General features: G+C 39.1%; 1 protein-coding gene across 1 annotated transcript; it reads left to right on the plus strand.

The window, feature by feature from the left end:
- The first annotated feature begins 7,648 nt into the window (after positions 1-7,648).
- LOC139478726 (G2/M phase-specific E3 ubiquitin-protein ligase-like) lies at positions 7,649-23,350 on the plus strand. The gene is made up of 12 exons (XM_071261334.1): positions 7,649-7,706; positions 8,213-8,324; positions 9,832-10,010; positions 11,221-11,299; positions 14,764-14,903; positions 15,778-15,881; positions 16,059-16,126; positions 16,636-16,854; positions 17,182-17,437; positions 19,339-19,493; positions 20,201-20,448; positions 23,124-23,350. Exons 1-12 carry the CDS (start codon positions 7,649-7,651, stop codon positions 23,348-23,350), a joined length of 1,845 nt encoding a protein of 614 aa, XP_071117435.1.
- Positions 23,351-24,068: the final 718 nt, after the last annotated feature.

Below are 24,068 nucleotides of genomic sequence, written 5' to 3' on the forward strand. Positions count from 1 at the left end.
CATACACTGCTACACACACCAGACACATACACTGCTACATACACCACATACATACACTGCTTCATACACTGCATACATACACTGCTACACACACTGCATACATACACTGCTACACACACCAGATACATGCACTGCTACACACACTGCATACATGCATTGCTTCATACACTGCATACATGCATTGCTTCATACACTGCATACATACATTGCTACACACACCAGATACATGCACTGCTACACACACTGCATACATGCATTGCTTCATACACTGCAAACATACACTGCTACACACACCAGATACATGCACTGCTACACACACTGCTACACACACTGCATACATACACTGCTACACACACTGCTACACACACTCCTACACACACTGCATACATGCATTGCTTCATACACTGCAAACATACACTGCTACACACACCAGATACATGCACTGCTACACACACTGCTACACACACTGCATACATACACTGCTACACACACTGCATACATACACTGCTACACACACTGTATACATGCACTGCTACACACACTGCATACATACACTGCTACACACACTGCATGCATACACTGCTACACACACTGTATACATGCATTGCTTCATACACTGCTACACACACTGTATACATGCACTGCTACACACACTGTATACATGCATTGCTTCATACACCGCATACATACAATGCTACACACACTGCATACATACACCGCTACACACTGCATACATACACTGCTACACACACTGCATACATACACTGCTACACACTGCATACATACACTGCTACACACATTGCATACATACATTGCTTCATTTACTGCATACATACACTGCTACACACACTGCATACATGCATTGCTTCATACACTGCTACACACACTGCATACATGCATTGCTTCATACACTGCATACATGCACTGCTACACACACTGCATACATACACTGCTACACACACTGCATACATACACTGCTACACACACTGCATACATGCATTGCTTCATACACTGCTACACACACTGCATACATGCATTTGCTTCATACACTGCATACATTCACTGCTACACACACTGCATACATACATTGCTTCATACACTGCATACATTCACTGCTACACACACTGCATACATACATTGCTTCATACACTGCAAACACACACTGCTACACACACTGCTACACACTGCATACATACACTGCTACACACACTGAATACATGCATTTCTTCATACACTGCATACATACACTGCTACACACTGCATACATACACTGCTACACCCACTGCATACATACACTGCTACACACACTGCATACATACACTGTTACACACATTGCGTACATGCATTGCTTCTTATTCCAAATGCCCATCATTATCGTTGTTTCTTAGACAAAATGAGATGTGCTCAAGAAGGAGATGTGCTTAACCTTTTTCCAGGTGTATATATTGTCAGAGTCCTGTTTGTTCAGGGACGTTGATACGGAAGCTGTTATAGTCATGTTTCACTTACATTGTAGTTAAATGTATTTCCCCATTTAGTTTCGGTTCAAGTGCTTCATATGGCGCGAGGTGCATTCACAAAGTTCATACACAATTCATACCCAAAAATGTAGAGCACAAAATTGAATTCATTTTAATTTTCAACATAACTATCCTGCTTTTCAATGTATTTGGTCCATTTGCCCTTCAAACTTGTTTTCTCTGTATTATAGAACTTTTTTCGTTGGCCAGTTTACCATACAGTTGTGTTTAACGCCGTGTCCCCCATTTTCGGTAAGAAGGCACATGTCTTGGAATGTAGTTTGCAAAGACATACCTATACATACTTTGGCAAACATTAGACCGCGCGTTAAGAGAGGTTGTTACGATGTAAATTGTAATAAAAAGGTAAATTGTAATGCTTGCAGCAAATTGTAATAATTTTGACCTAAATTGTAATAACAACGTAAATTGTAAAAAAAATTGACGTAAATTGTAATACGCAAATTGTAATAAAAATTGACGTAAATTGTAACAATCTCAACTTGCGGTAAAATGTAATAACGTTTTACGTAAATTGTAATAACCTTATAGGTTTAGTGTCAAAGGCGTTAAATGACTAGAACCTATCCTTGTCAGGGTTGGTACAGGGTTTATCGTACAATCGTCAGTTAAAGTATGGGTGTGGGGGAGGATTGAGGTCGTTATCGTACATTGTTGTATAATTATATGAATATATAAACGCATTGGAATTGCATTTCTATGGTTGTCCAGAAGAGGATTATTTACTTGAATGAACTTAGTTTTCTTATTTATTTGAGAAATACTCTGTGTGTTTTGTACTTAATTGTAATATATCCTATTGACGATTTTCATCATAATTGTTCATATTTAACCTAATGGAATCATATTTCAATTGATAAAGTAAGTAGTAATATACACAATGGAATAATTATAACGTAACAAACTTACAAAAATATATTGATGTGTAAATGTGGAAAGTCTGACTTTTACTGACTGAAGCAAATTCATTTATTTTGCAACTGTATATTTGTACATATTTTATGCGGAGAGGGGTTTACTAAGTTGCAAGAACTTGTCCCCAATACATTTCTCATTTTATTCTGTGAATAAAATATGTTTAAACTAAACTAAACTAGCAAATGGATGACATGTCAGTCTGCAGTAGTCTGTGTGCAAGCTGATTTATACATGTTCATATACATAATATCAATTTATTATTATTCAAGTTTCAATTTTTTTAACGTTGCTCGGAGAACGTAAAGCAAATAATGGCAATGTCCTGGACGATGTACATGTAGGTATGTGAACCCGCAAGGACTACCTTTATCAATTATTTTACGTGCAGCTTGTGTCATGTCTGTATGGTTAGAATGATACTCTAGCAACTGTACACATCGCAATTTATGACTGAAAGATCCATCCTCGGGTTAAAAATGATGGATTACATTAGGTACGTCTATTCGACAAATAGGTTAATTGATTTATCAAACAATAGTAGCTTAGCTAGGAGTCCATTGCAATAACATTGAGTTACAAGTTACCAAAGAGAGCTCTGTGCAACCGGACCCTGAAATTATGTCGATTTTCATTGAAGGTTTACTTAATTTGATAAGGAGCACATGACCGTTTCCTTGAAACAAACTAGACAAATAATATTTATACATTATATTTTGACGAAGAATTCAAATACAACAAATGAGTGACAAATCTCCTGTGCAATGTCAAAGGGAAAAAAACCAGTCGTCAGCAAATGCAGCATAGATTTCCCATGCATGGGAAAGGAGAATACTTAATACATAACATTATATACAATGTTTTTTTTATTAATATCAAAAGAGGGGCGTGGATATTCTTTACCTACATTGCATATACTAGTTACTATTATTAGTACTAGTTAGTTATTATGTATTCACGATCTCTGTGAACTTCTCACAGTTAAAGAAATAATAACAAATAAATACAAATCATGTTAACTAATGCAATATTTGTAGCAAAGTATGATTAACATATGGATCATTAATATAACATAAATATTTCCTTTCATAGGAAGAAGTATATTTAATGAAATAAATGAATAAATGTAACTGTCTGGATTCCTTTCATATGTCATGAAGAACTAACAACAACTTACTGACAACTTTTGCTGGGATAATAACTCCTTACCCCAACAACAAAAACAGAATCCATCATGATACCGGCACGAAATCATAATTCAAAGCATACACAAATAATATCCGGTATCTTCGGACATGTCTTGTTGAGTTTCAAAGAGAATCAGAATGTATAATAAATTTGTTGCCATCAATTATTGCTGAAATATATCTGTTTTGATCAAAATTGAAAGGATGGAAAATCTATAATGAAAAGGGTTTTGTCACTAACGTAAATATTCTCTTTGACCTTATACGAAGAGTATTCTAAGATTATTAAACTCGGCAATCGTTGGTGGATTGCGCCAAGCAAACTTGATACCAAATTTGGTACCTCACGTATAATGCGGTACATCATTTTCGAAACAGATAATTACGTTTTTCATAAGTTATCACTAATTTGTGACATATATACGGACAAAAATTACCTCAGAGGATAATTTTCTATGGTGGGTTTAAGAGGATTAAAATAATTCCAGCTAACATCAAGCACTGTAATAAAATATTGAAATTATAGCATACCTTCTTAACATTCCAATGAAAAGAATAGTGACTAACTAAGAAACCAAATTATATTTATCTCCGATACTATGCCCTCATCAGTATACACACACACACACACACACACACACACACACACACACACACACACACACACACACACACACACACACACACACACACACACACACACACACACACACACACACACACACACACACAAACACACACATACACACAAACACACATACACACAAACACACATACACACAAACACACATATACACACCAACACACATATACACACCAACACACACACATACATACAAACACATACACACATAGGTAGGTATGTATGTATGTATGTATGTGTGTGTGTGTGTGTGTGTGTGTGTGTGTGTGTGTGTGTGTGTGTGTGTGTGTGTGTGTGTGTGTGTGTGTGTGTGTGTGTGTGTGTGTGTGTGTGTGTGTGTGTGTGTGTGTGTGTGTGTGTGTGTGTATGTATGTATGTATGTTTTTCATTTTTTTATCACTAATTTGAGACGGACAATAATCCCCTGAAAGAATAAACTCCTCTGGGGTTTTACGAGGATTAAAGTAATTCCAACAAACAACAAGCACTGTAATGAAATTACAACATACTTTGTTAAAATTCTGATGAAGAGACTAGTAACTATCAAGAAACCAAATCATGCTGTTGCTACGATACTTGGGCCTCATCAGCATAGACACACAAACATAAACATACACAAACACATACATTCACACATACACACGCTCACGCACGCACGCACGCACGCACGCACGCACGCACGCACGCACGCACGCACACACACACACACACACACAAAGAGATACAGACACAAACACGTGTTGCACACACTACATACCCATACAAAAGCACCCCCACACAAACACTATATGTGTGTATACATGTACGTATGTACGTATGTACGTGTGTGTGTGTGTGTGTGTGTGTGCGTGCGTGCGTGCGTGCGTGCGTGCGTGCGTGCGTGCGTGCGTGCGCGCATGTAGGTGTGTATGTTATGACAGTAAATGTGAGCTCTATGTCATTGGTATCACATATGACTGCACTTCTACATACTCTAGATGACAGTATCATGTACGTAGATGAAAGTATGTAAGTGGACGATAGTATCTAGATGGCATACTATCATCTACTTAGAAGATGCTATCATATTAACAACAATATGGGTAAGGCGGTGGACTTTATTAAAAAGAATTCTACATATTAATTTTTCGACAGATTACTCAAAATCGCTTTAGCATTTGATAAAGTTGCTGATTTTGGGGTTCATTGCTCACATGTATTTTGCTCATGTTAACATTGGAATATATCCCATGTTGTATGAACTCTTCACAGAAGATATTATAATACACTAACCTGGCTCAAGTAATCTTTAGAAAGAAAAGTTTGAAAACTGAGGGTGCCCAAAATGGATTTTGGTTGTGAATAGGGGGGTGAAAAATAAAGAAATATGTAGTGTCTGGCGGTGATGAGAAACAAGGAATTTTTTAAATGGCCTAAGCTGGATATTTTACGTCGATTCTACATAATATTATTTGGGTAAATTTACAGCTCAAATGAATACATAAAAAAAATTGATTAATATTGATAAGTCAGAAAGAAAAGCACTTTGCACAGGTGAACACATAAAAGCAAACATTCAACTGACTTCACATGTCCCCAACAAGTAACGAATTAAGTAAAGATGTATATATCAAAGTTTACTATTCAAGGTCCCTTTACATATCAATAGTTGTATAAGTATTACTGTTCACAAATATAATAACCGTGTGTGTCAAACATGCATGTTTTCTCACTGCATGACTCCACTCTTTGAAACTGTACAACAGTTATCCGAAGATACCGGATGTTATTTGTGTATGCACGGGATCTGTCAACTCATTTGTTGTATTTGAATTCTTCGTCAAAATAAAATGAATTGTATAAATATGATTAAATTCCCTCGTTTGTTTCAAGAAAAGGATCATGTACTCCTTATCAACTCGTATAGCGTTTCCACTGCAAATCGACACACTGGTTGACCAGCCTGTGTTTGTACCCATCGTCATCACTCGTTCAGTCGTGTCGAACTGGTCAACGTACTGTTGAAGCAAGTCATGCAAAAAACATCTTGAATAGCCTCATAAGAGTATTGAACAATATCACAATTAAGTTATTTGCAGAATATACGGTTGTGTAACCCATCATTTTGAACCTGAGGATGGATCTTTCAGTCATTTAAATTTATCGATGTTGACACCACCCTTTAATGACGTTTGTACGATAAAGCCTATACCAACCATCCCTAATTTAACAGTTTTGTACGTTTGTCATCATACACAGTATTTCTCGAATTGTACATGTGAAAGGCAAGCTCAACTGACAAAGATCATTTCTAGTCAGTTGGCGTCTTGGACACTACGGTAGTAAGGTTATTACAATTTACGTAAGAATTTATTACATTTTACCGCAAGTAGATATTATTACAATTTATGTCAATTTTTATTACAATTTGCGTATTACAATTTACGTCAAATATTATCACAATTTACGTTGTTATTACAATTTACGTCAAAATTATTACAATTTGCTGCAAGTATTACAATTTACCTTTTTATTACAATTTACATCGTAACAGAGGTGAAAGTTGCGATTGTTCTAGATACGAGTTCGTATAATAGTTTAAGTTGATACGGATGAAATCTGCCCATATTAGTTGACAGTCAGTGTGTGTGGCCAACTTTTGATGTGGATGTCGATTTTATTATTTACATTTTCCTTTGCATATACTTGGCATACATGGTACAAATTATCATGTTGGGGTTACATTAAACAATATGTACATCCCTATAAAACATTGAGTCATATGTATTTATGATTTCGGCGCAACTGAGTCAACGTACCGGCAAAGTTTGATTTAGTTTCTTAATCCATATGCAGGAGTCACGGGTTTACCAGTCGTCTGAGACGCCGCGTCCCTTATGCGTCCAAGGAACCTACGATAATGGGTTCGAATCCCAGATTCGACCTGAATGTGTTTCTAGGTTTAGCAGCACCATGCCCGGCTTATGTGTTTCACGAAAGTGGTAAAAGTGAAAGGCCTGCGTCACTTCGCGATTTCCGCCCATATCACGCCATACTTGAAACATTCTTAGAGCGACTGGAATGTGTTATATCCATCAAGTCCAGTGAATAGTTTTTTTGAAATTGTTGAAGAAACACATTATTGGTTTCCAGTATTTCTCGAACGAATTATTTATATCTAAAGAAATCAATTACAAATCCCCCCATCATGTCAGTATATATAATACGTGCATGTTTGTATTAGTTTGATATCATAGAACATATTTATGACTGAATATTTACATGTCATTGCATCATTAAAACACTATAAATACTATATATTGTCATACTTTACAAAGTTTAAAGTATCTGTCATACGACCCGAAAGACGCCATATTGCCTTGATGGACGACAGAGTATCATTGATGTTATGTCTGGCCGTCATCCCCATCGCTTGTCAAGGTGAGTACATACAAAATATAATCGTTAAAGAAATCACAACGTATTTCTCAGACAATCCTCAGACAATGCTCAAGTAATGCTTATAAGTAAGCTTATCATAGGTCTTGTTAAGTCATTCCAGAAATTTGTTGGCGACATTCACTTAACATGACACGTCACATGTGATATTATGGTTGAGGTTATTCCATGGTAGGACCTTTACATGGAGTTTGCACACCTCATTTCCACCGGAAGTGAACATTGTGTGAGTGGCTGATGCCACCCAAAGCGCAGGACATGCTTACTCTTTTCGAGAACACATGGTGTCATCACTGATTTTCAGTAATCCATTCATATATATTTGTATGACTACTTTGCCTTTTACGCCCTTTTGAATCTGTCTCGCTAGATATTTGAGACTTATTATTATTCTCTGAAGTTGACGTTTTACGTTAATGTTACCAACATACCCATATTCTGTCACAACCTTTATCAGTAAACTAATAGTTGTTATTTCTTCCGTACAGACCTTCATAACAAACCCGTTATCATTAGGCCAAGCACGAAGCGTACAGTAATGATTGCTCCGGGCACTGATGCAGATTTGATATGTGAAGGCAGTGGGGTCTATAAGTTAACGTAAGTTATGACCCATGAGCAATCTTACCTGTTCAACCTTTTCTATATAAAAGCGATAAAACCATTTTAATATTCATAAGAAATCTCAGCTAAAAGCAGAGTCAATTGTGTGATTACGACTATATCGTGAACATGTGTGTATTAATCACTATCACATAGTGATAATACCAGGTGTTCCTCAAACACCCTCAGTTCCTTACTAACCTATCGTTTTGAAAGTTAGGGGGCACGGGTGGCCCAGTCGTCTAAGGCGCCGCGACTCGCTGTGCAGAGTTGTGTCCCTTGGGCACGCCAGAAACCTATGATTGTGGGTTCGAATCCCGGTTCGCCCCGATTATGTTTCTAGGTTTGTCAGCACCATACCCGTGCTGGTGGGTTTCACCGCAGTGGTAAACGTCTGAGACCTGCATCACTTCGGGCCTTCCTCCCACATTAAGCTGACACGCCGTGATATAACTGGAATACTGTTAAAAGCGGCGTTAAACCCAACTCACTCACTCTTGAAAGTTAAGTTTCCCAATGACTGATAGGTAAACGTTTAAAGGGGGCTATCGAGCAATACCCAAAGGCTAAAAGACCCAAAGTAACACGTGACCTAAAATACGCCCCAGTGGACTCCGCGTTCTGACACCACACTTTAAAACAGTTGTACCCATAGTTTGGGAATAAGCAGCGCGTGTACGTGAAATCTGAACTGTAGTGTACTGGGGAGTTATTTATACTGTATTTAATTTATCAGTATAAACAAAACTACCCTGTTTTCATAAAAAAGAGATATTCTTTATGTATTGGTGCGAAAAAGTACGTTCCTGCAACGCCTCGTTATAGACAGTTACATTTGTTTAAAATCAGCCATTACGTATTTTGAAAATTGTAATTCACTTGTGAGAACAGTATTTTGTCCTTCCCCTTGAGGTTGTTAACTAATTGCAGGTATGAATATTTCAAAGTAGCTGAATATAAGAGTGAGTGAGTGAGTGAGTGAGTACGCCGCTTTTAGCAATATTCCAGCAATATCACGGCGGGGGACACCACTAAATGGGCTTTACACATTGTATCCATGTCGGGAATCGAAGCCGGGTCTTCAGCGTGACGAGCGAACGCTTTAACCACTAGGCTACCCGACCACCCCTGAATATAAGAAAGGAAGTAAGTTGTTGATATCTTTAAAAAAGAACACTTTCAACAAAATATTTATTATCCCAAAGGATAAAAAAAATCTAATGAGTTGACTATTGTTTAACATTTCTCTTACAAAAACAATCATTTGTTCCCAAGAGTACTACTTGTACCCCTCAAACCACTATTTTAAATCAATATATTTCTGAAAGTTGCGGGGGCGCTGTCGGGTAGCCTAGTGGTTAAAGCGTTCGCTCGTCACGCCGAAAACCCGGGTTCGATTCCCGACATGGGTACAATGCGTGAAGCCCCCGCCGTGATATTGCTGAAATATTGCTAAAAGCGGCGTAAAACCATACTCACTCTGAATGTTGTGCTACATTTTCAGGATCCAATGGACCTTGAATGATTCTCCAATTGACCGGTCTGAATATACAGTGTACTCTGATCAACCTAGTACCCTCACCAGGAGCAATATCATTGTTGTGAAAGAGGGACAATATCGGTGTATAGCAGAGATGAGTGGCCATGCGACAACATCACCTGCTATCACATTGCAGTTTACGGGTATGTTCATTTTAATCCATAGAGAATAAGTTTAGAATATTATCATATATGTGTTGCCCTTCAGAGAAAAGGTAGAGATGACTACTCATATCTGTGAAAGAAACATGTCGTGTCGTTTTGGTCAGAAAATATGTGAAGTGTCAGTCAGTTATCTAACTGACAAACGTTGTTAATTTGTGTCCTTATGATGAGACAATGTGATGTCATGCACTGTAACATATGAGTTTACAGTCCACAAACCTAAGCTCCTTTTCACGAAATTAGGATCTAAACTTGTTGAGCTTTTGACCTTATGCCCAATTATAAGCACATTAGTATACCTTCCGTCCGTCCGCTTCTCAAAGGGAACACATTTTCTCAAAAACTATTCAAGGCAGAGAAATGAAATTTTACATACTGATGTTACTGGTCATGATCTCAAATGAGTTCGAAAATTGGTGTCGTAAATTCATTTTTTACGGAGTTATGGTCCTTGTTCCGTGCTTTTCAACTTTCAACTTGCATAGTGTTTTATGGGGACAAGTTTTCTCAGAAACTATTGAAGTTACATGAATGAAAGTCTGCATGCTTATCTAAGAGAAACTTGTCAAGACTGAGTTCGAAAGGCGGTCCCGTAAATTATTTTTCTACAGAGTTACGGCCCTTGATCCATGTTATTTTACTTTTTAAGACTCTTTTTTAAAGTTACTATTGGTTTAAACATATTTAGTTTCACAAAAATGTGAAAATGGATTGGTAAACAAGCGAAGCGCTTCTGTTCATACCGCTCTATTGCACAGAAGACATGATACAATAAATACACCAATGAAGGTTAGATGTAACAAATGAATTGTACATGCCAAGCTAGATGTGTATATATGATAAATATATTTGCAGTTTATATTAAACAATTTAAATGTCAATTAATTGAAAATCTGCCAGTTTATAATATGAAGTTTTGAATAGAATCTATTTTTTGGATTTGCTGTACCTTACTAAAATACGAATTTCCGCAAAAAAATCGAAAATAAATCCCGAAAATGGAAACATACAAATATTTCTTCTACCCCTCTTCTAACAAGGCTACTCCCATCACCCCTTAGCAATAGATGAATTCAAAGTGTCCATACATCATTGGTTTGCAATAGTTAGCTAACCAGGGTTGTTTTAAAGTTACAGGAAATGAAGATCAACCTTTTGCCTAATGGTGTTTGCATTCTCGCACCAACAGGTGACAACAGTTGGACATATGTAGCAGGGGGATGCACAGTTGCCTTGTTGATGACCGTGTTGGTTTTTGCATGGAGAAGGTGAGGACATCTGTTGACTAAGTTGGTTGGTTGGTTGGTTGTTTAACGCCGCACTCAGCAATATTCCAGCTATATGATGGCGGTCTGTAAATAATCGAGTCTGGACCAGACAATCCAGCGATTAGTATCATGAACATCGATCCACGCAATTGGGATCGATGCGTGCATCAACCAAGTCAGCGAGCCTGACCACCCGATCCCGTTAGTCGCCTTTTACGACAAGATATGTTGACTAAGAAAGCACAAGCTTTGCACTGAGAAGGTATGACTTATGTTGACACATATGTTAACTGTGGAAGAATTCTGCCTGAACCACGTATCAGTACTATCAACTTTAAGTTTGTTTCTAAAACCTGAAAACATGTCCAGTTCTCTTTTGTAATTTGTAATGCAATGTCCAACAAATGTAATACTAAAGGAAGGACTATTTCAGGAAGGAGTTTCAGACAAGTGGAATTTATACATTGTGGATTCTCCCCAAAATTGCATTTTCGCAGTCTCAGAAAGGAATCAAGTTCCATTCTGTCAAAACATTTGATTTTTCAACTTTATACACCACCTATCCGACACGACAGCCTTTAGGGAAAACTTCATTCCTTGATCCATGGGGCAATTGTCACTAGACTGGCGATCATAGCTAAAGTTACATCTCCAAAGGTTCACGACATTTTTTAAAAATTGAAAGCAAATGTCATATGAATTGTACTGAGAGAACAAAATGCAACTGATAGACTTCCTCATAGATAAATAACACTTGTGACGTTTAGGCAAGTAGTAGGCATGACCATTAGCACCATTTTGTCACCCTTTTTGCTGATCTGTTACTCTATGTCTACAACTCGGAATTTTCGGATTGGCAAAACGAAAACAGAGAATTTGGCAAAGAAGTTTAACTAAAAGGGAAACAACACTCCAACTTTCTCTATTATTTCGAAAAGGCTAAGATTTAAATTCAATTCTAAAGGGTAATTCACATTTAACGACAGCAACAAATCTGGAAATTTTGAAATCAGTGCTCAATTTTATTCTGTCTTCTTGCCGGTTTAGAGATTTTGTCTGAGATGTTGGCTTTGCTATGTGATACTGCGATGTTGTTGTGCTGGATGTAAATAATAACGTAACTGTAGTTATGAGTGAGTGAGTGAGTGAGTGAGTGAGTGAGTGAGTGAGTGAGTGAGTGAGTGAGTATGGTTTTACGCCGCTTTTAACAATATTCCAGCGGGGGACACCAGAATTGGGCTGTAGTTATGAAAAATAATCCAGTAATTAAACACTTGCAGAAAAATACTTATCTTTAATGTCTATTCTACAATGCATGCTATTTATCATGTCACTTCCAACACATTGTAAATTGTATATGTATCATGTTTGGGAGAGGCATTCAGAGGCAAAATTTGCTTGTTTGCCAATCCCTCCACTTTATGGAAATAAATATGTTTATATCATAACTGCATATACTTCAGTTGAGTACAATGGCTATGTATGAAAGATTACCAAAAGTGACATTTCGCAGTATGGAGCTGTTTCAGAAATGTATGATTAACAAACATTGATATAGCAATTTTGTCAGCCTATTGTAAATGTTTCTTATTCAGAAACGGACTGACGCCAGTGGAAAATGATAAAGAGTCCTTGAATTTCAAGTTCTGTGCGTACGTTATGTTGTCAGACATTTTGAACAAACAATTTAAGATAATATACTCCTTGGAAAAACTATATGCACTATATACTTAAAATCATGAGTTGTTTTAAGTTCATTTTCACTTTTAAATGAAGGCTGCATCACAAGCTCGAGTGAGCACTGAAAACTGTAGGTCTTCACGGGGGTCTTCGCGGAGGTCTTCACGGAGGTCTTCACAGGGATCTTCACGGGGGCAGTACATATTCGTCACGGACCACCCAGGTGGAGGTCATACTCACACGCGCCCTGGCTCTCACTTAGAAGACCACGCACGTTCCCTTCCCATGGATGTTGACATGATACCACCAGACCCCATCTTGCGATATCCCCAAGGCGTGATATACATATATACAGTCTACTCGTAATACATCAGCTGTTTTGTATCTCTTTCCACTGGAGCTGTGTCTTGGCTCCTTCCACTCGGAATCGGTGCCAATGGCATGTGCAGCAGGAGGCTGCTTGTTTCTTTCAGCAGGTGATGTCTCACTGTTTTCACGCCTGCTCCAAGAATATCTGAAGTCACGACGTGAATCATTGTTGACCTTGTAGTCATTCTTCCGTTCTCACTGCTCTCCATCCTGTTTACATTGGTTTAAAGGCATGTGCAGCAGGAGGCTGCTTGTTTCCTCAGGCAGGTGATGTCTCACTGTTTTCACGCCTGCTCCAAGAATATCTGAAGTCACGACGTGACTCATTGTTGTCCTTGTAGTCGTTCTTCCTTTCTCTTCTCTCCATCCTATTTTCATCGCTGATTCTCTCCACCCTTGATCCGACTACACGAAGTCGATCGCTCCCAACTGTCTGTACTGTTGTCCGTAGATTTGTTTCATATCGTGATGAAGTCTTGACTTTTCTTTTAGGATTGACTGTTTATCTTCTATCTTCTGGTCGTTCACATATGACAACAATGATTCCTGGGAAGCGTGAGCCGGATGAAGTTTTTCTTTCCGCACGAACGATGCTGATATTTCGTTCCTTGTGAACAGTTTATTGTATTCAGGCTTGGAGAAAGTGATCACTTGCTAAGAGAATTGACACCCATCGGTGAATGAACATCGACCATTACACTTTTCACAAATGATGCACATTCTGATGCAAAGTTTTCCATTGTTTGAATTTCGTCATCAGCACAAATCATCCTCTCGGCGTCTTCACATACGTAAGCAATAACAGAATACACCCATATCTTGGCGTGAAGTGGCGATGTAAAAACAACACTTTGTTCAAAGGATTAGCCGGTAACAGTTGAATGGTTGCTTATTGTTATCTAACTCTAGATTTTTTAAGAACCATAGACATGAACATATCATGTGTGCAGACTTACGTGATCGGTTGAGAAAACGAACACGGGTCATAATATCTCGAAATAATTTATCTGAATTTCACATATTTATTGATCATGTTTGTCATCATCTCTTTGTTTACCTGAATTCTCTGAAGGGAAACTATGTAGTTTTTTTTTCTTGTACATATCATAATGCTGACCGATAACTTCACCCTTTCAAGCCGTACTTACATGCATTAATCAAAAACAAAACACATGTCAGTTTGGTCGCAGCTCTTTATTGTATACCTCTCATTCTTCGGTCCTCCGATAGGTGTCGCTTCGCGCAGAATAGCCCGAACACAAATCAAACCAGTTGAAATTATAGTCCATAATAAGCAAATTTTTAATCCGCGAAGAAAACGCCCATCCATATTTCGATACTTTCAAAGTTGGAGTGTTGTTTCCCTTTAAACTTCAGGTTTATCCATGATCTTGTAGACCTGCATTGTTCTTCAGAGGACTATTCAAGAGACTCGTGGGGAACTACATCACGCCTACAGTGGGTCACAGTACTAGAGCTGTTGAGAACATTTCCCATGAAGACACCAGTGATGGAAACAGCTATGAAATCATCCCAGAGGGCGAAAGTGATGAAGGTTCTTCTTTGCTTATTAATCATGGATATACATGCGTATCACTTTATTACATTATGTAATGGCTATTCCATTCATAACAGGGGGGACGGATGGCCCAGTCGTCTAAGGCGCCGCGATCCGCTGTGCGTCCCTTGGGTACGCCAGAAACCTATGATTGTGGGTTCGAATCCCGGTTCGCCCAATTATGTTTCCAGGTTTGTCAGCACCATACCCGTGCTCGTGGGTTTCACCGAAGTGGTAAACGTCTTAGACCTGCATCACTTCGGGCTTTCCTCCCACATTAAGCTGACACGCCGTGATATAACTGGGATAATGTTAAAAGCGGCGTTAAACCCAACTCACTCACTCACTCACTCACTCCAGACAGACAGAATTATTCAAACAAACAAAATTCTTTGTCATTAATTTTATTACATATGCACCTCTGTGCTGATGTGTCTTTAGCAGGACAAAGAAGCGTCATTACTTCTTAAACTGAAACGGACTAGAAATAGTGTGAATAAATAACCAAGTGCTAGAGTAGGAGCAGCTACGTAGCAGGAGATATTGACTCTAGCACACACAGGGTAGACGTGCAGACTTTTCCGCCTTTGAACACGGAAGAGCTCTAGTCCAATAGTGCTATTACGGGTACAACAAGTTATGTACAGTTAACAGTGAAGAGGACTTCTGTTGAAAATCTTAAAGTTTAGTTTTAGTGTGATTACAGCCAAAATACAAGATTTATGGCAATAATTTTAAAAAGGTAGTATTCTTAGAAACATTAACAATGGTAACTATTGATTTGATATCTCCTTATCCATATTGCAGGGAATCGGTAGTACATAAAACTCAATTATGTGCCACTGTTGACCATGTTCCACATGATTTGCAGATGATGCATTAGCTGCTGCATCCAATACACCATATGATCAACTTGAACTTGAACTTTTCAAGGATCAAGAAGATTATACGCATATCCTGCGTAGCATCAATTATGTAAGTATCGATATGTTGTCATAATTACAGACAGTGACGTTTTATATAAACCTGTATAGCACAATCAGCACACTTCGATAGTCAACTTTATTTATTTTTGCCAAGAGGATTTACATTGATAAATAATTTCATTAATCTATTTAAAGAAGATCCTGACCATTGTTATCATGTTACCAGGCAAACGAAACACCTTCATTGCACCTACAGGATGGGAGTTCGTATGCTTCCGACATGAAAACGTTAAGGTAATCATTGGATTTTTTGTTGTTTCACGTAAAACAGGGTGCCTTCATGTCTACCAAAGTACCAGTCTATAACCTTCCCCTTACATGACTGAACCCCTCTAATTGACTATTACTTCACGTTTTCGTCCAAAACAAATGTGGAGTAGATCTGTATAACAGTGTATCAGTGACTATTGTAGGGTCTTGCAGCGATGCAATAGATGAGGACCCCATAAATGTGAGAGGAGGCTGATAACCAGGTGATACCCGTGATATACCCTAATATTTTGGAAGAGGCTGATATATTGTTTATGCGACGTTGACAAACTAGGATAATATAATATTTTGAAGTGCAATTCTGAAATATTTCCTTTTTATGTGTCACTCTGTTATCTTAAAAGGAGCAGAATTATCGAGCTTCCCCAGTACTGTTAAAGATTGAAATAAATAATATCTAGTGCAAAAAAAATAACATGGTCATACCTAAAGTTTATTATTGGTCTAAGTTTTGATGTGATTTATGTCTTTAGACTGAGTCTAAGCGACCTTCTTCGCCTGTGGAGGTTCAACACAGTTGATGAAATGGGAGAGGTAGAGATCACCATCAATCACACAGACATCCTTCAGATTGTCAGTAAAGTCATGAGGCAACAAGACTTCGGGTTGCAGTATCCACTTACTGTCGAATTTCGAGACAAGAAACTTTTTAACACATTTGCAGAAGACGGAACTACAAAGAGTTTTTTTATGTAAGAAACTCATCATTCATGTCATTAACCTAGTCTATCACTTTTAATTTTACATTAAGACCTTAACATGAAAGTCCCGGCAGGTGGGGTTTACAGATAAGTGGGGTCCAGAGAAGCTTGGTTCCACTGTGTTCTGTTTTGACAGTGCTCTCAGATTATAAAGATTTTTCATATTTCCTGGTTGAACTGCTTCTGTGCCTCTAATAGTAATGTCCCCTTCAGTTAAACCTCTAACCACTCAGAACAATTTACCCACAAACTAACAGGCGCTTACTACATCACCAACCCCTTTGTAATCTAAATGCCTTAATAACTATTGACTTATAGCAAACTGATGCAAGCTCTGAAAACAGAGATATTGGAAGGTGAGGAGCCACACTTTGGATTCAGAAAGAAAAAGAAAGATTTAAAATCAGGATGCTATCGAGAAGCAGGGAAGATGATTGCATGGTCTATTCTTCATAGCGGTGTCGGATTCCCCTACTTCACCATCAGCACTTACAACTTCCTTGTGGAGAAAGATATCATGTGCATACGTTTAGAGGACATCAACAACCCTCATATCCACAATGCTTTAGAAAGGGTAATATATTATGTCAGACAATCACGATCATGAACAATGTATACTCACATGCAAAAGAAACGCAAGTCGAGTATGCAGTAAACATGTTATTTATTTTCAACAGTAAAGACAAGAAATACTAATAGGGCAAGATTGACAAAAATGTGATTGAAGACAGTTTAATGGATTAAAAGGCAGATGACATAATTGGGTTTCTAAATGTTAAGGGCTTACACAGTTTCGGGTCAATACCAAAAATGTCAGTCAATACCTGGTGTGACCACCATTAGCATTGGTCACTGCCACACGTCTCCTGTACATTGAGTGGATCAGACGATTTGTGAAGGCCCTAGGGATCCTCCTGCACACATCCAGAGCAGCTGTGCGTAGTTTATCGGCAGTTGTAGGTACTGGGCACACATTGTGCAGACGCCTTTGAACCTCATCCTACAAGTGTTCGATGGGGTTCAGATCAGGGCTGAGGGCTGGCCACGGTAGAACACGGATGTTGTGCTGTTGCAGAAAGGCCATGGTGGCTCTGGCAACATGGGGACGAGCGTTGTCCTGCTGGAAAATGTGTTGTTGATGTTGTGCAAAAAATGGAACAACGTGGGGTCTGATCACTTGGTCAATATACCGCTGAGCAGTGACGCCGTGTCCCCGACCTTGACCAACATTCAGAAAGCACATGGGTCCAAGTCTCGCATTAAGTCCAATCCCTGCCCATATCATGACGCTAGGTCCAACCCATAGATCCCTTTCAACAACGTTTCTGTCAGCGAAACGATCACCCCGACGCCGCCAAATTCTGACTCTTCCGTCTGCATGGGAGACACAAAAGCGACTTTCATCAGAGAAGATGACACGCCTCCACTCACGATGACGCCAATTGTGATGACCCTGTGCCCACAGAAGTCGTGCTTGTCGATGCTGTGGTTGGAGAACAGGACGACGTGCTGGTCGGTGACATCTGAGGTTGTTGGAACGGAGACGTCGGATCACAGTGTCCCGGCTAATGTGTCGATTATGTGTTCCTATGGTCTGTCGAGCACTTTCACTTGCAGTTAGAAACGGATGTCGCTGGTGTTGACGGGTAATCTGCCGATCTTGTCGAGGTGTGGTGACCCTAGGACGCCCGCTCCGAGGAAGGTTATCTGTGGTCTGTGTAGCATTGTATCGATGCAGGAGACGGTAAATTGTGGTTATGTTAACGTTGAAATGACGGGCAACATCTTGGACAGACTCTCCAGCTTCCAAACGTCCGATAGCCTGGTTTCTCTGAATTTGAGTTAGGCGTGGCATTGTTGACCAAGGAGTGGTAGGTCCAAAAATCGGCCACAGTTTTATACCCACTATAGTTCGTGACAGTTCGTGCATTTTCGATTTCGCGAGAAATGGGAGCATGATACCCACACATTCATTGAAATGGTGCGTTTTGGCGATTCGTTTTTTATGTTGCGTTTTTACTCGGGGCTTCCAAAATGCACCCAAAACTATTGATAACACCATCAGGCTTCACTACATGCTAAAACTCGTATCAATTTATGGTTCCGTGTTTGTTACCTATTTGCTTAAAACCACTTGCGTTTCTTTTGCTTGTGAGTATAGATTAAAACCTGTTTCCAATTGAAATGTCCATTCTTGAAAATATTTCAACTGAGACAATTTTAATCATGAATATAATATTGGGGATTGCTTTTGGCCTTGAAGGTGTTAGAATTGCATCACAATTCTGTATAATGCTTTAGGTTGTGAAGTCATGGATAACCTGTGTGCTTTATATGTTACTGTAGAACATTTCAGGAATAGTTTTGTCTAAATTTAAGGCAATTCAGCGTTAAAAATATATATAGGTAAAAGATTTTGAAATGAAAGCTTCTTTGTTGAATGATACTTTTAAAACTTGGTTATTTCAAATGCAGATTATGAGTTGTTCCACCACAAAAGAGCTGAGAGGTGTATTTGACAAGGATACCATCACCTTGATAAAAGGTACAGGAAGATCCCCTAATTGCCTGGTAATAGAGGAGAAGGAAGACCTGGTGCGACATATGTGGAGGTCATATATGTTCGAAAGGTGAGAAGTATACTATTCGAAGAATGAAAACAATCTTATGATTGCCGACCTCAGAACATATCTATCATGAACGACAGTTTTTGTAGCCAGTCGCATGCTAATTGTATGGCTGGAGCTAGCCTTCTTGTTTGTATCAGAGCAGTGGCATTACTATAACTATAAATGTAACCAGGAATATAAAGGGAAGATTGTCGAGATGAATGCAGCCATCTTAGTAGTCATTACAATGGATGTCCATGACCCTGTGAGCCCCAATATCTGATTGCCAAAATGTTGTTTCTTTAAAGTGTTTGACCACAAAATGAATTCATGCTTTTGTGTCCAGAAAGGCTTAATTGAAACCTAAATCCCGATCTATATTTCACACAACTCTTGACAAACTTGTCACTGGTAGGACCAGACTGTTAAAAAAAAACCTTTCCTAAAATCATCAACAAAATATTTTGCATAAGTATTTGTAATTTCGAAAATAGGATTATGGAAATGGCTCTGTCACTTTAGTTGAAGTAACGCATTGATCATAAAAGCGTCGCCGTGTTTTAACCATGTCATAACAAAGTTGGTAGTGGGTTCGCCCAGATATATTATTATCATTAAGATAATTGGTCTGTCTCCACCATTCCGGTGCTCATATGTTTTACATTGACATGCCCTGATATCACCGTCAAATGAAATGAACGCTTCACCCAACTCACTCTCTGTATCAGGGTACAAATGGAAATAGAACAGTTCAAGTCAGGATTGGCTGATCTCGGTTTGATGGGGCATCTTACTGAATCCCCGGACACCCTCGAGGTGCTGTTTGTCCACAAATCAGCCTACCAGTCTGGTCCACTCACATGTAGACACCTGAAGGCCTTGGTCCAAGCTGTGCTGTCACCCGCAGGAACACAGGACAGGGAGGAGGAAAACGACACTTTGGTCGCACTGGAAGATTTTTTTAAGATATGTGAAGGTATGTGTTGCAAAACGTCTTTGGTATTCACATCTTATCATGACACAACTCGTTGCAATTTCCTTGACATTGACCCAATACCACAAAACCCAAAACATGCCTCTTCCTCCATGGGGCGCCCCCTACGTGGTAATAATGGGAAGTTATCTGTCTTCAATACCTTCACTTCATTCTCAATGTGACAGTTGTATGCTTGAGATTTGGATTCTACATACTTGCTTTGGAGGTTTGTCACGTGGGGTGTTTGGAAAAAGTTTACTTTGTCTCCATAGACAATTGTACGTCACCTATGTTTATTAAAATTGTTTTGTATTCACTGTTGTATGCTTATACATGCTTATATATTTTTATAAGGTACAGCATTGCAGAAAATGTCAGAGTATCGACAGTGATGTTTATGCATTCTGTGTGTGTAGCTTCTCGTGTCATAGGGCAAATGTAAGAGTGGTTCGCCTGTGGAGTGTCAGGACTGTCATAAGTTTGTTTGTGACAAAGACTATATATGGGCATCATGTAACACTTCCATCCTCCAGGATGATGATCGCTTTGGTGTCCTATATAGTCTTCTACCAGCAGTGGCATTGGCTGGTATACTAACGCCGTCACCACACGATGCGCCTGCTTCGGTAGAAGTGGAGTGCAAGACTAGGGCACTGACTACAAGCATGTGTACCGATCAGCGTGCTGTGTGGGAAAAAAGCACTGGCGAGAACAGGGAAGGTGCTGGATGGAATCCATGCTCTGACTTGATTAACAGGTCGAGTTGCCATCTTTGACTTTGTCGAGCTCACCAGCGCTGGATGGGGGAAGGTGCTTTTCCATTTTACAAGCCTCATGAGCTGGTGTTTATCAGAATCAGCTGTTCTTCATCGGGTGGATCATCTGATATGGGTGGCAGAGGGCCTTGGGTTGGAGCCACCTAACCTGAAAAAATCTAAAACTGATGTTTCAAACCACCTATTTCAGAGTGTGATCCAACTGGGAAAACACTCATCCTTGGATCAGCATAACTATTCTTCTCGATCTTATAACCAACCAAGGCTGCTATGGTTATTATAACCAGTCATCATGGGCATGTTTTTGCGACAGCCACAAATGTGCTCCCTGGATGAATCCCCAGCATTTATAAGTGACTAGCTGCCAGTAATGGACAAATAAGCATCTTGATCTCAACAAAACATCCCAATCACCTGTTGGACTTGTCCGTTCTACAGGTTGATAGGCATCGTGTATCTGGAAGTCAAGGCTCATCACATCCCAGGCGTCACAAACTAGGTCACCAGTGCCTTTCATCTTGTTTCGAATGTTGTGTCAACAGTTAGCCGCCCCAAACATTGATATTTTCACAGTGAGATACAACCACCAGTTGCAAGTCTTCATGTGACCAATATGAGAGTCACTGGCTTACAGCCAAGTTGCGAGGAGGTACCAAAGGCAGTTGCGACCATTAATTCAGTATTGGCAGCTTCAAAGACTGTAAAGATCAGCACAGCATTGGAGATAACAGCTATGCTAGAAGAAGACCTCCAGCTTTGGCTCTAGGGGTGGTGGTACTACCAAACCTGGTATCACAACCCAGTGAACCGATAGGGCAGGCAAAAAAGAAATAGGCAGCTAGAAATAGATGTTATAAAGAATAGCATGGTGTTTTGTCTTCGGGCAACAATTCTGCAGGCGTATCAACACAGAAGTATGGACCCACCCTATGCACACCATGCACTTTTGCATCCAAGATGTCACTGCAAACTAATTGTTCATTGAGTAATGTCATCAAGGTGTGTTTTTGGTGATTGGATAGGATACTACCTCTCCATCAAAAACGTAGAGACGTTCATCCGTTTATACTGGCAGAGCAGTTGACTGTCCCAAATTCATGTCACTGACATTGACACTGTATCTACCATGAATATTATTTTTGAATATATATTCTTTGAAATAAATTGAAAAAAAATGTTTCTGTAGTGTATTTCAACACAGCAGGAGATGTCAGATCCTATTGTAGTCATGGCCAAGTCATCACCGAGCATTTTCCAGATATTTCCTTGTGACACGTAAAGTCACATATTAGGAGGGATGGTGGGAATTTGTTTACAGGCCACAGTTTAGAGCCCCAACACTCTAGAAAACGCTGTAAGCAATTGCTTGGTGCATTTCTAGATATTTCTTATGCATCATATGTGGCTCAATAAATATTTTGAGGGATTGTTGGGATTAAGCTATTATGCTCTTCATCCAAGAGTCCCAATCCTTCAGGCGTCACATGTATGAAGGCACACAGGCATATCATCCCAGATGTAAACCGGCTGGTTACTTATACTGCAAATTGCAGATCCCGCAGCATTCTGTGGGATAAGCATGGCAATACCTAGTGTCAGGAAAAGAAATAATCCACATACTATGATATTAGTTTACTTATCCTGACACAACAAGACTCAGCCACAACAGTCTGTCCACCGTCGGACGATCAATCTAAGCGCTGAAGACAGTGAAGGGACCAGAGACAGATAACCTAACTTGGTAGCAAGGGCAGAGAAAAGAGGCACTTTTTGGTTGGGCTCTGTGGAATAGAATCAAAGTCGAGAAGGGAACTGGGTGTGTTGTGTCAGCATAAGTATACTAATATTATGAATATCCAAATACATGTAGTTTTTACAAAGCTCTGCCTTGTTTTGCAGATAATGAATCTGAAGTGAAACTAGGTGACATCCTACGGTTCTGGACAGGATCAGATGTGGTGCCATCAGAGGGTTACACGCAGGGCCTTACTGTCAAGTTTGTCCCAAAACGCTGCTACCCTCCCTCGCCTGTAGCAAACCCCTCTGCTTTAGTACTGGAACTGATGCGTGGATACAATCTTGATCAGTTAGCAGCCAATATGTCAGCTGCAATTCTGCGATCCTAGGAATTTAGTCATGAAACTCTTTGCAATGGTTTCTGTTAACGATAAATTGATAATCCCATGAACTTACACAATGTGAATGTGTAGCAACTAAAGATAACATTTTGAATGATTAATGATATTACATAAATGCATTTGCTTGTATCATAGTAGTATTATATACTGAACAGCAAAAGTTCCTGTGACACTGAATAAGATTAAATGCAAGACTTATGTTTTTTACCAAATCTGAAACAATTTCGGTTTGAACAGATAAAAAACTCCTGTAAGTGTTCAAATGGTTTAATTTGCCATACTGACTTCAGAAAATGGGTGATTTCATTAAAAAAACATGAACATGCCAAAATTTTAATTTACAAATCAATAGGGCGATATTTTTTTTATTTCTTGGTTTACGGATGCGCCGCTCTTTCAAAGTCCTAATGTTAAAAAAAAATAAAAATGAAAATTACCCTTTTTTTTATTACCGCCGACCTTTTCGACAAAAAGTTCAAACAAAAAAAGATTTATTTTCCTCGTCGAGCGTAAAGCAAAGGGAAGTCACTCTGATATTTCTTGCTTGGATCCTTCTCTAATACCATCAAAGCTTGTCAACGCAAAGCGCAGTGGTGACCAGTTTAACTATTTCAACACTGTTGGCCGTTCAAAGCCACAAGTCACACCGCACGGTTGACCGTCCAAGCCACGTCAAAATAGGTTATATTTATATTAACCTACTTGT

This window comes from Haliotis cracherodii, unplaced genomic scaffold (genome assembly GCF_022045235.1).
Source record: "Haliotis cracherodii isolate W230 unplaced genomic scaffold, xgHalCrac1.p SCAF_4, whole genome shotgun sequence".
Classification (NCBI taxonomy): Eukaryota; Metazoa; Mollusca; class Gastropoda; order Lepetellida; family Haliotidae; genus Haliotis; species Haliotis cracherodii.

Excerpts from the sequence above, each read along its gene's own strand:
- LOC139478726 (XM_071261334.1), top strand. The coding sequence starts at position 7,649 with ATGGACGACAGAGTATCATTGATGTTATGTCTGGCCGTCATCCCCATC. Across the intron at positions 8,325-9,831 it reads AGTGGGGTCTATAAGTTAAC|GATCCAATGGACCTTGAATG; the intron begins GTAAGTTATGAC and ends CTACATTTTCAG. Across the intron at positions 19,494-20,200 it reads AGGTCATATATGTTCGAAAG|GGTACAAATGGAAATAGAAC; the intron begins GTGAGAAGTATA and ends TCTCTGTATCAG.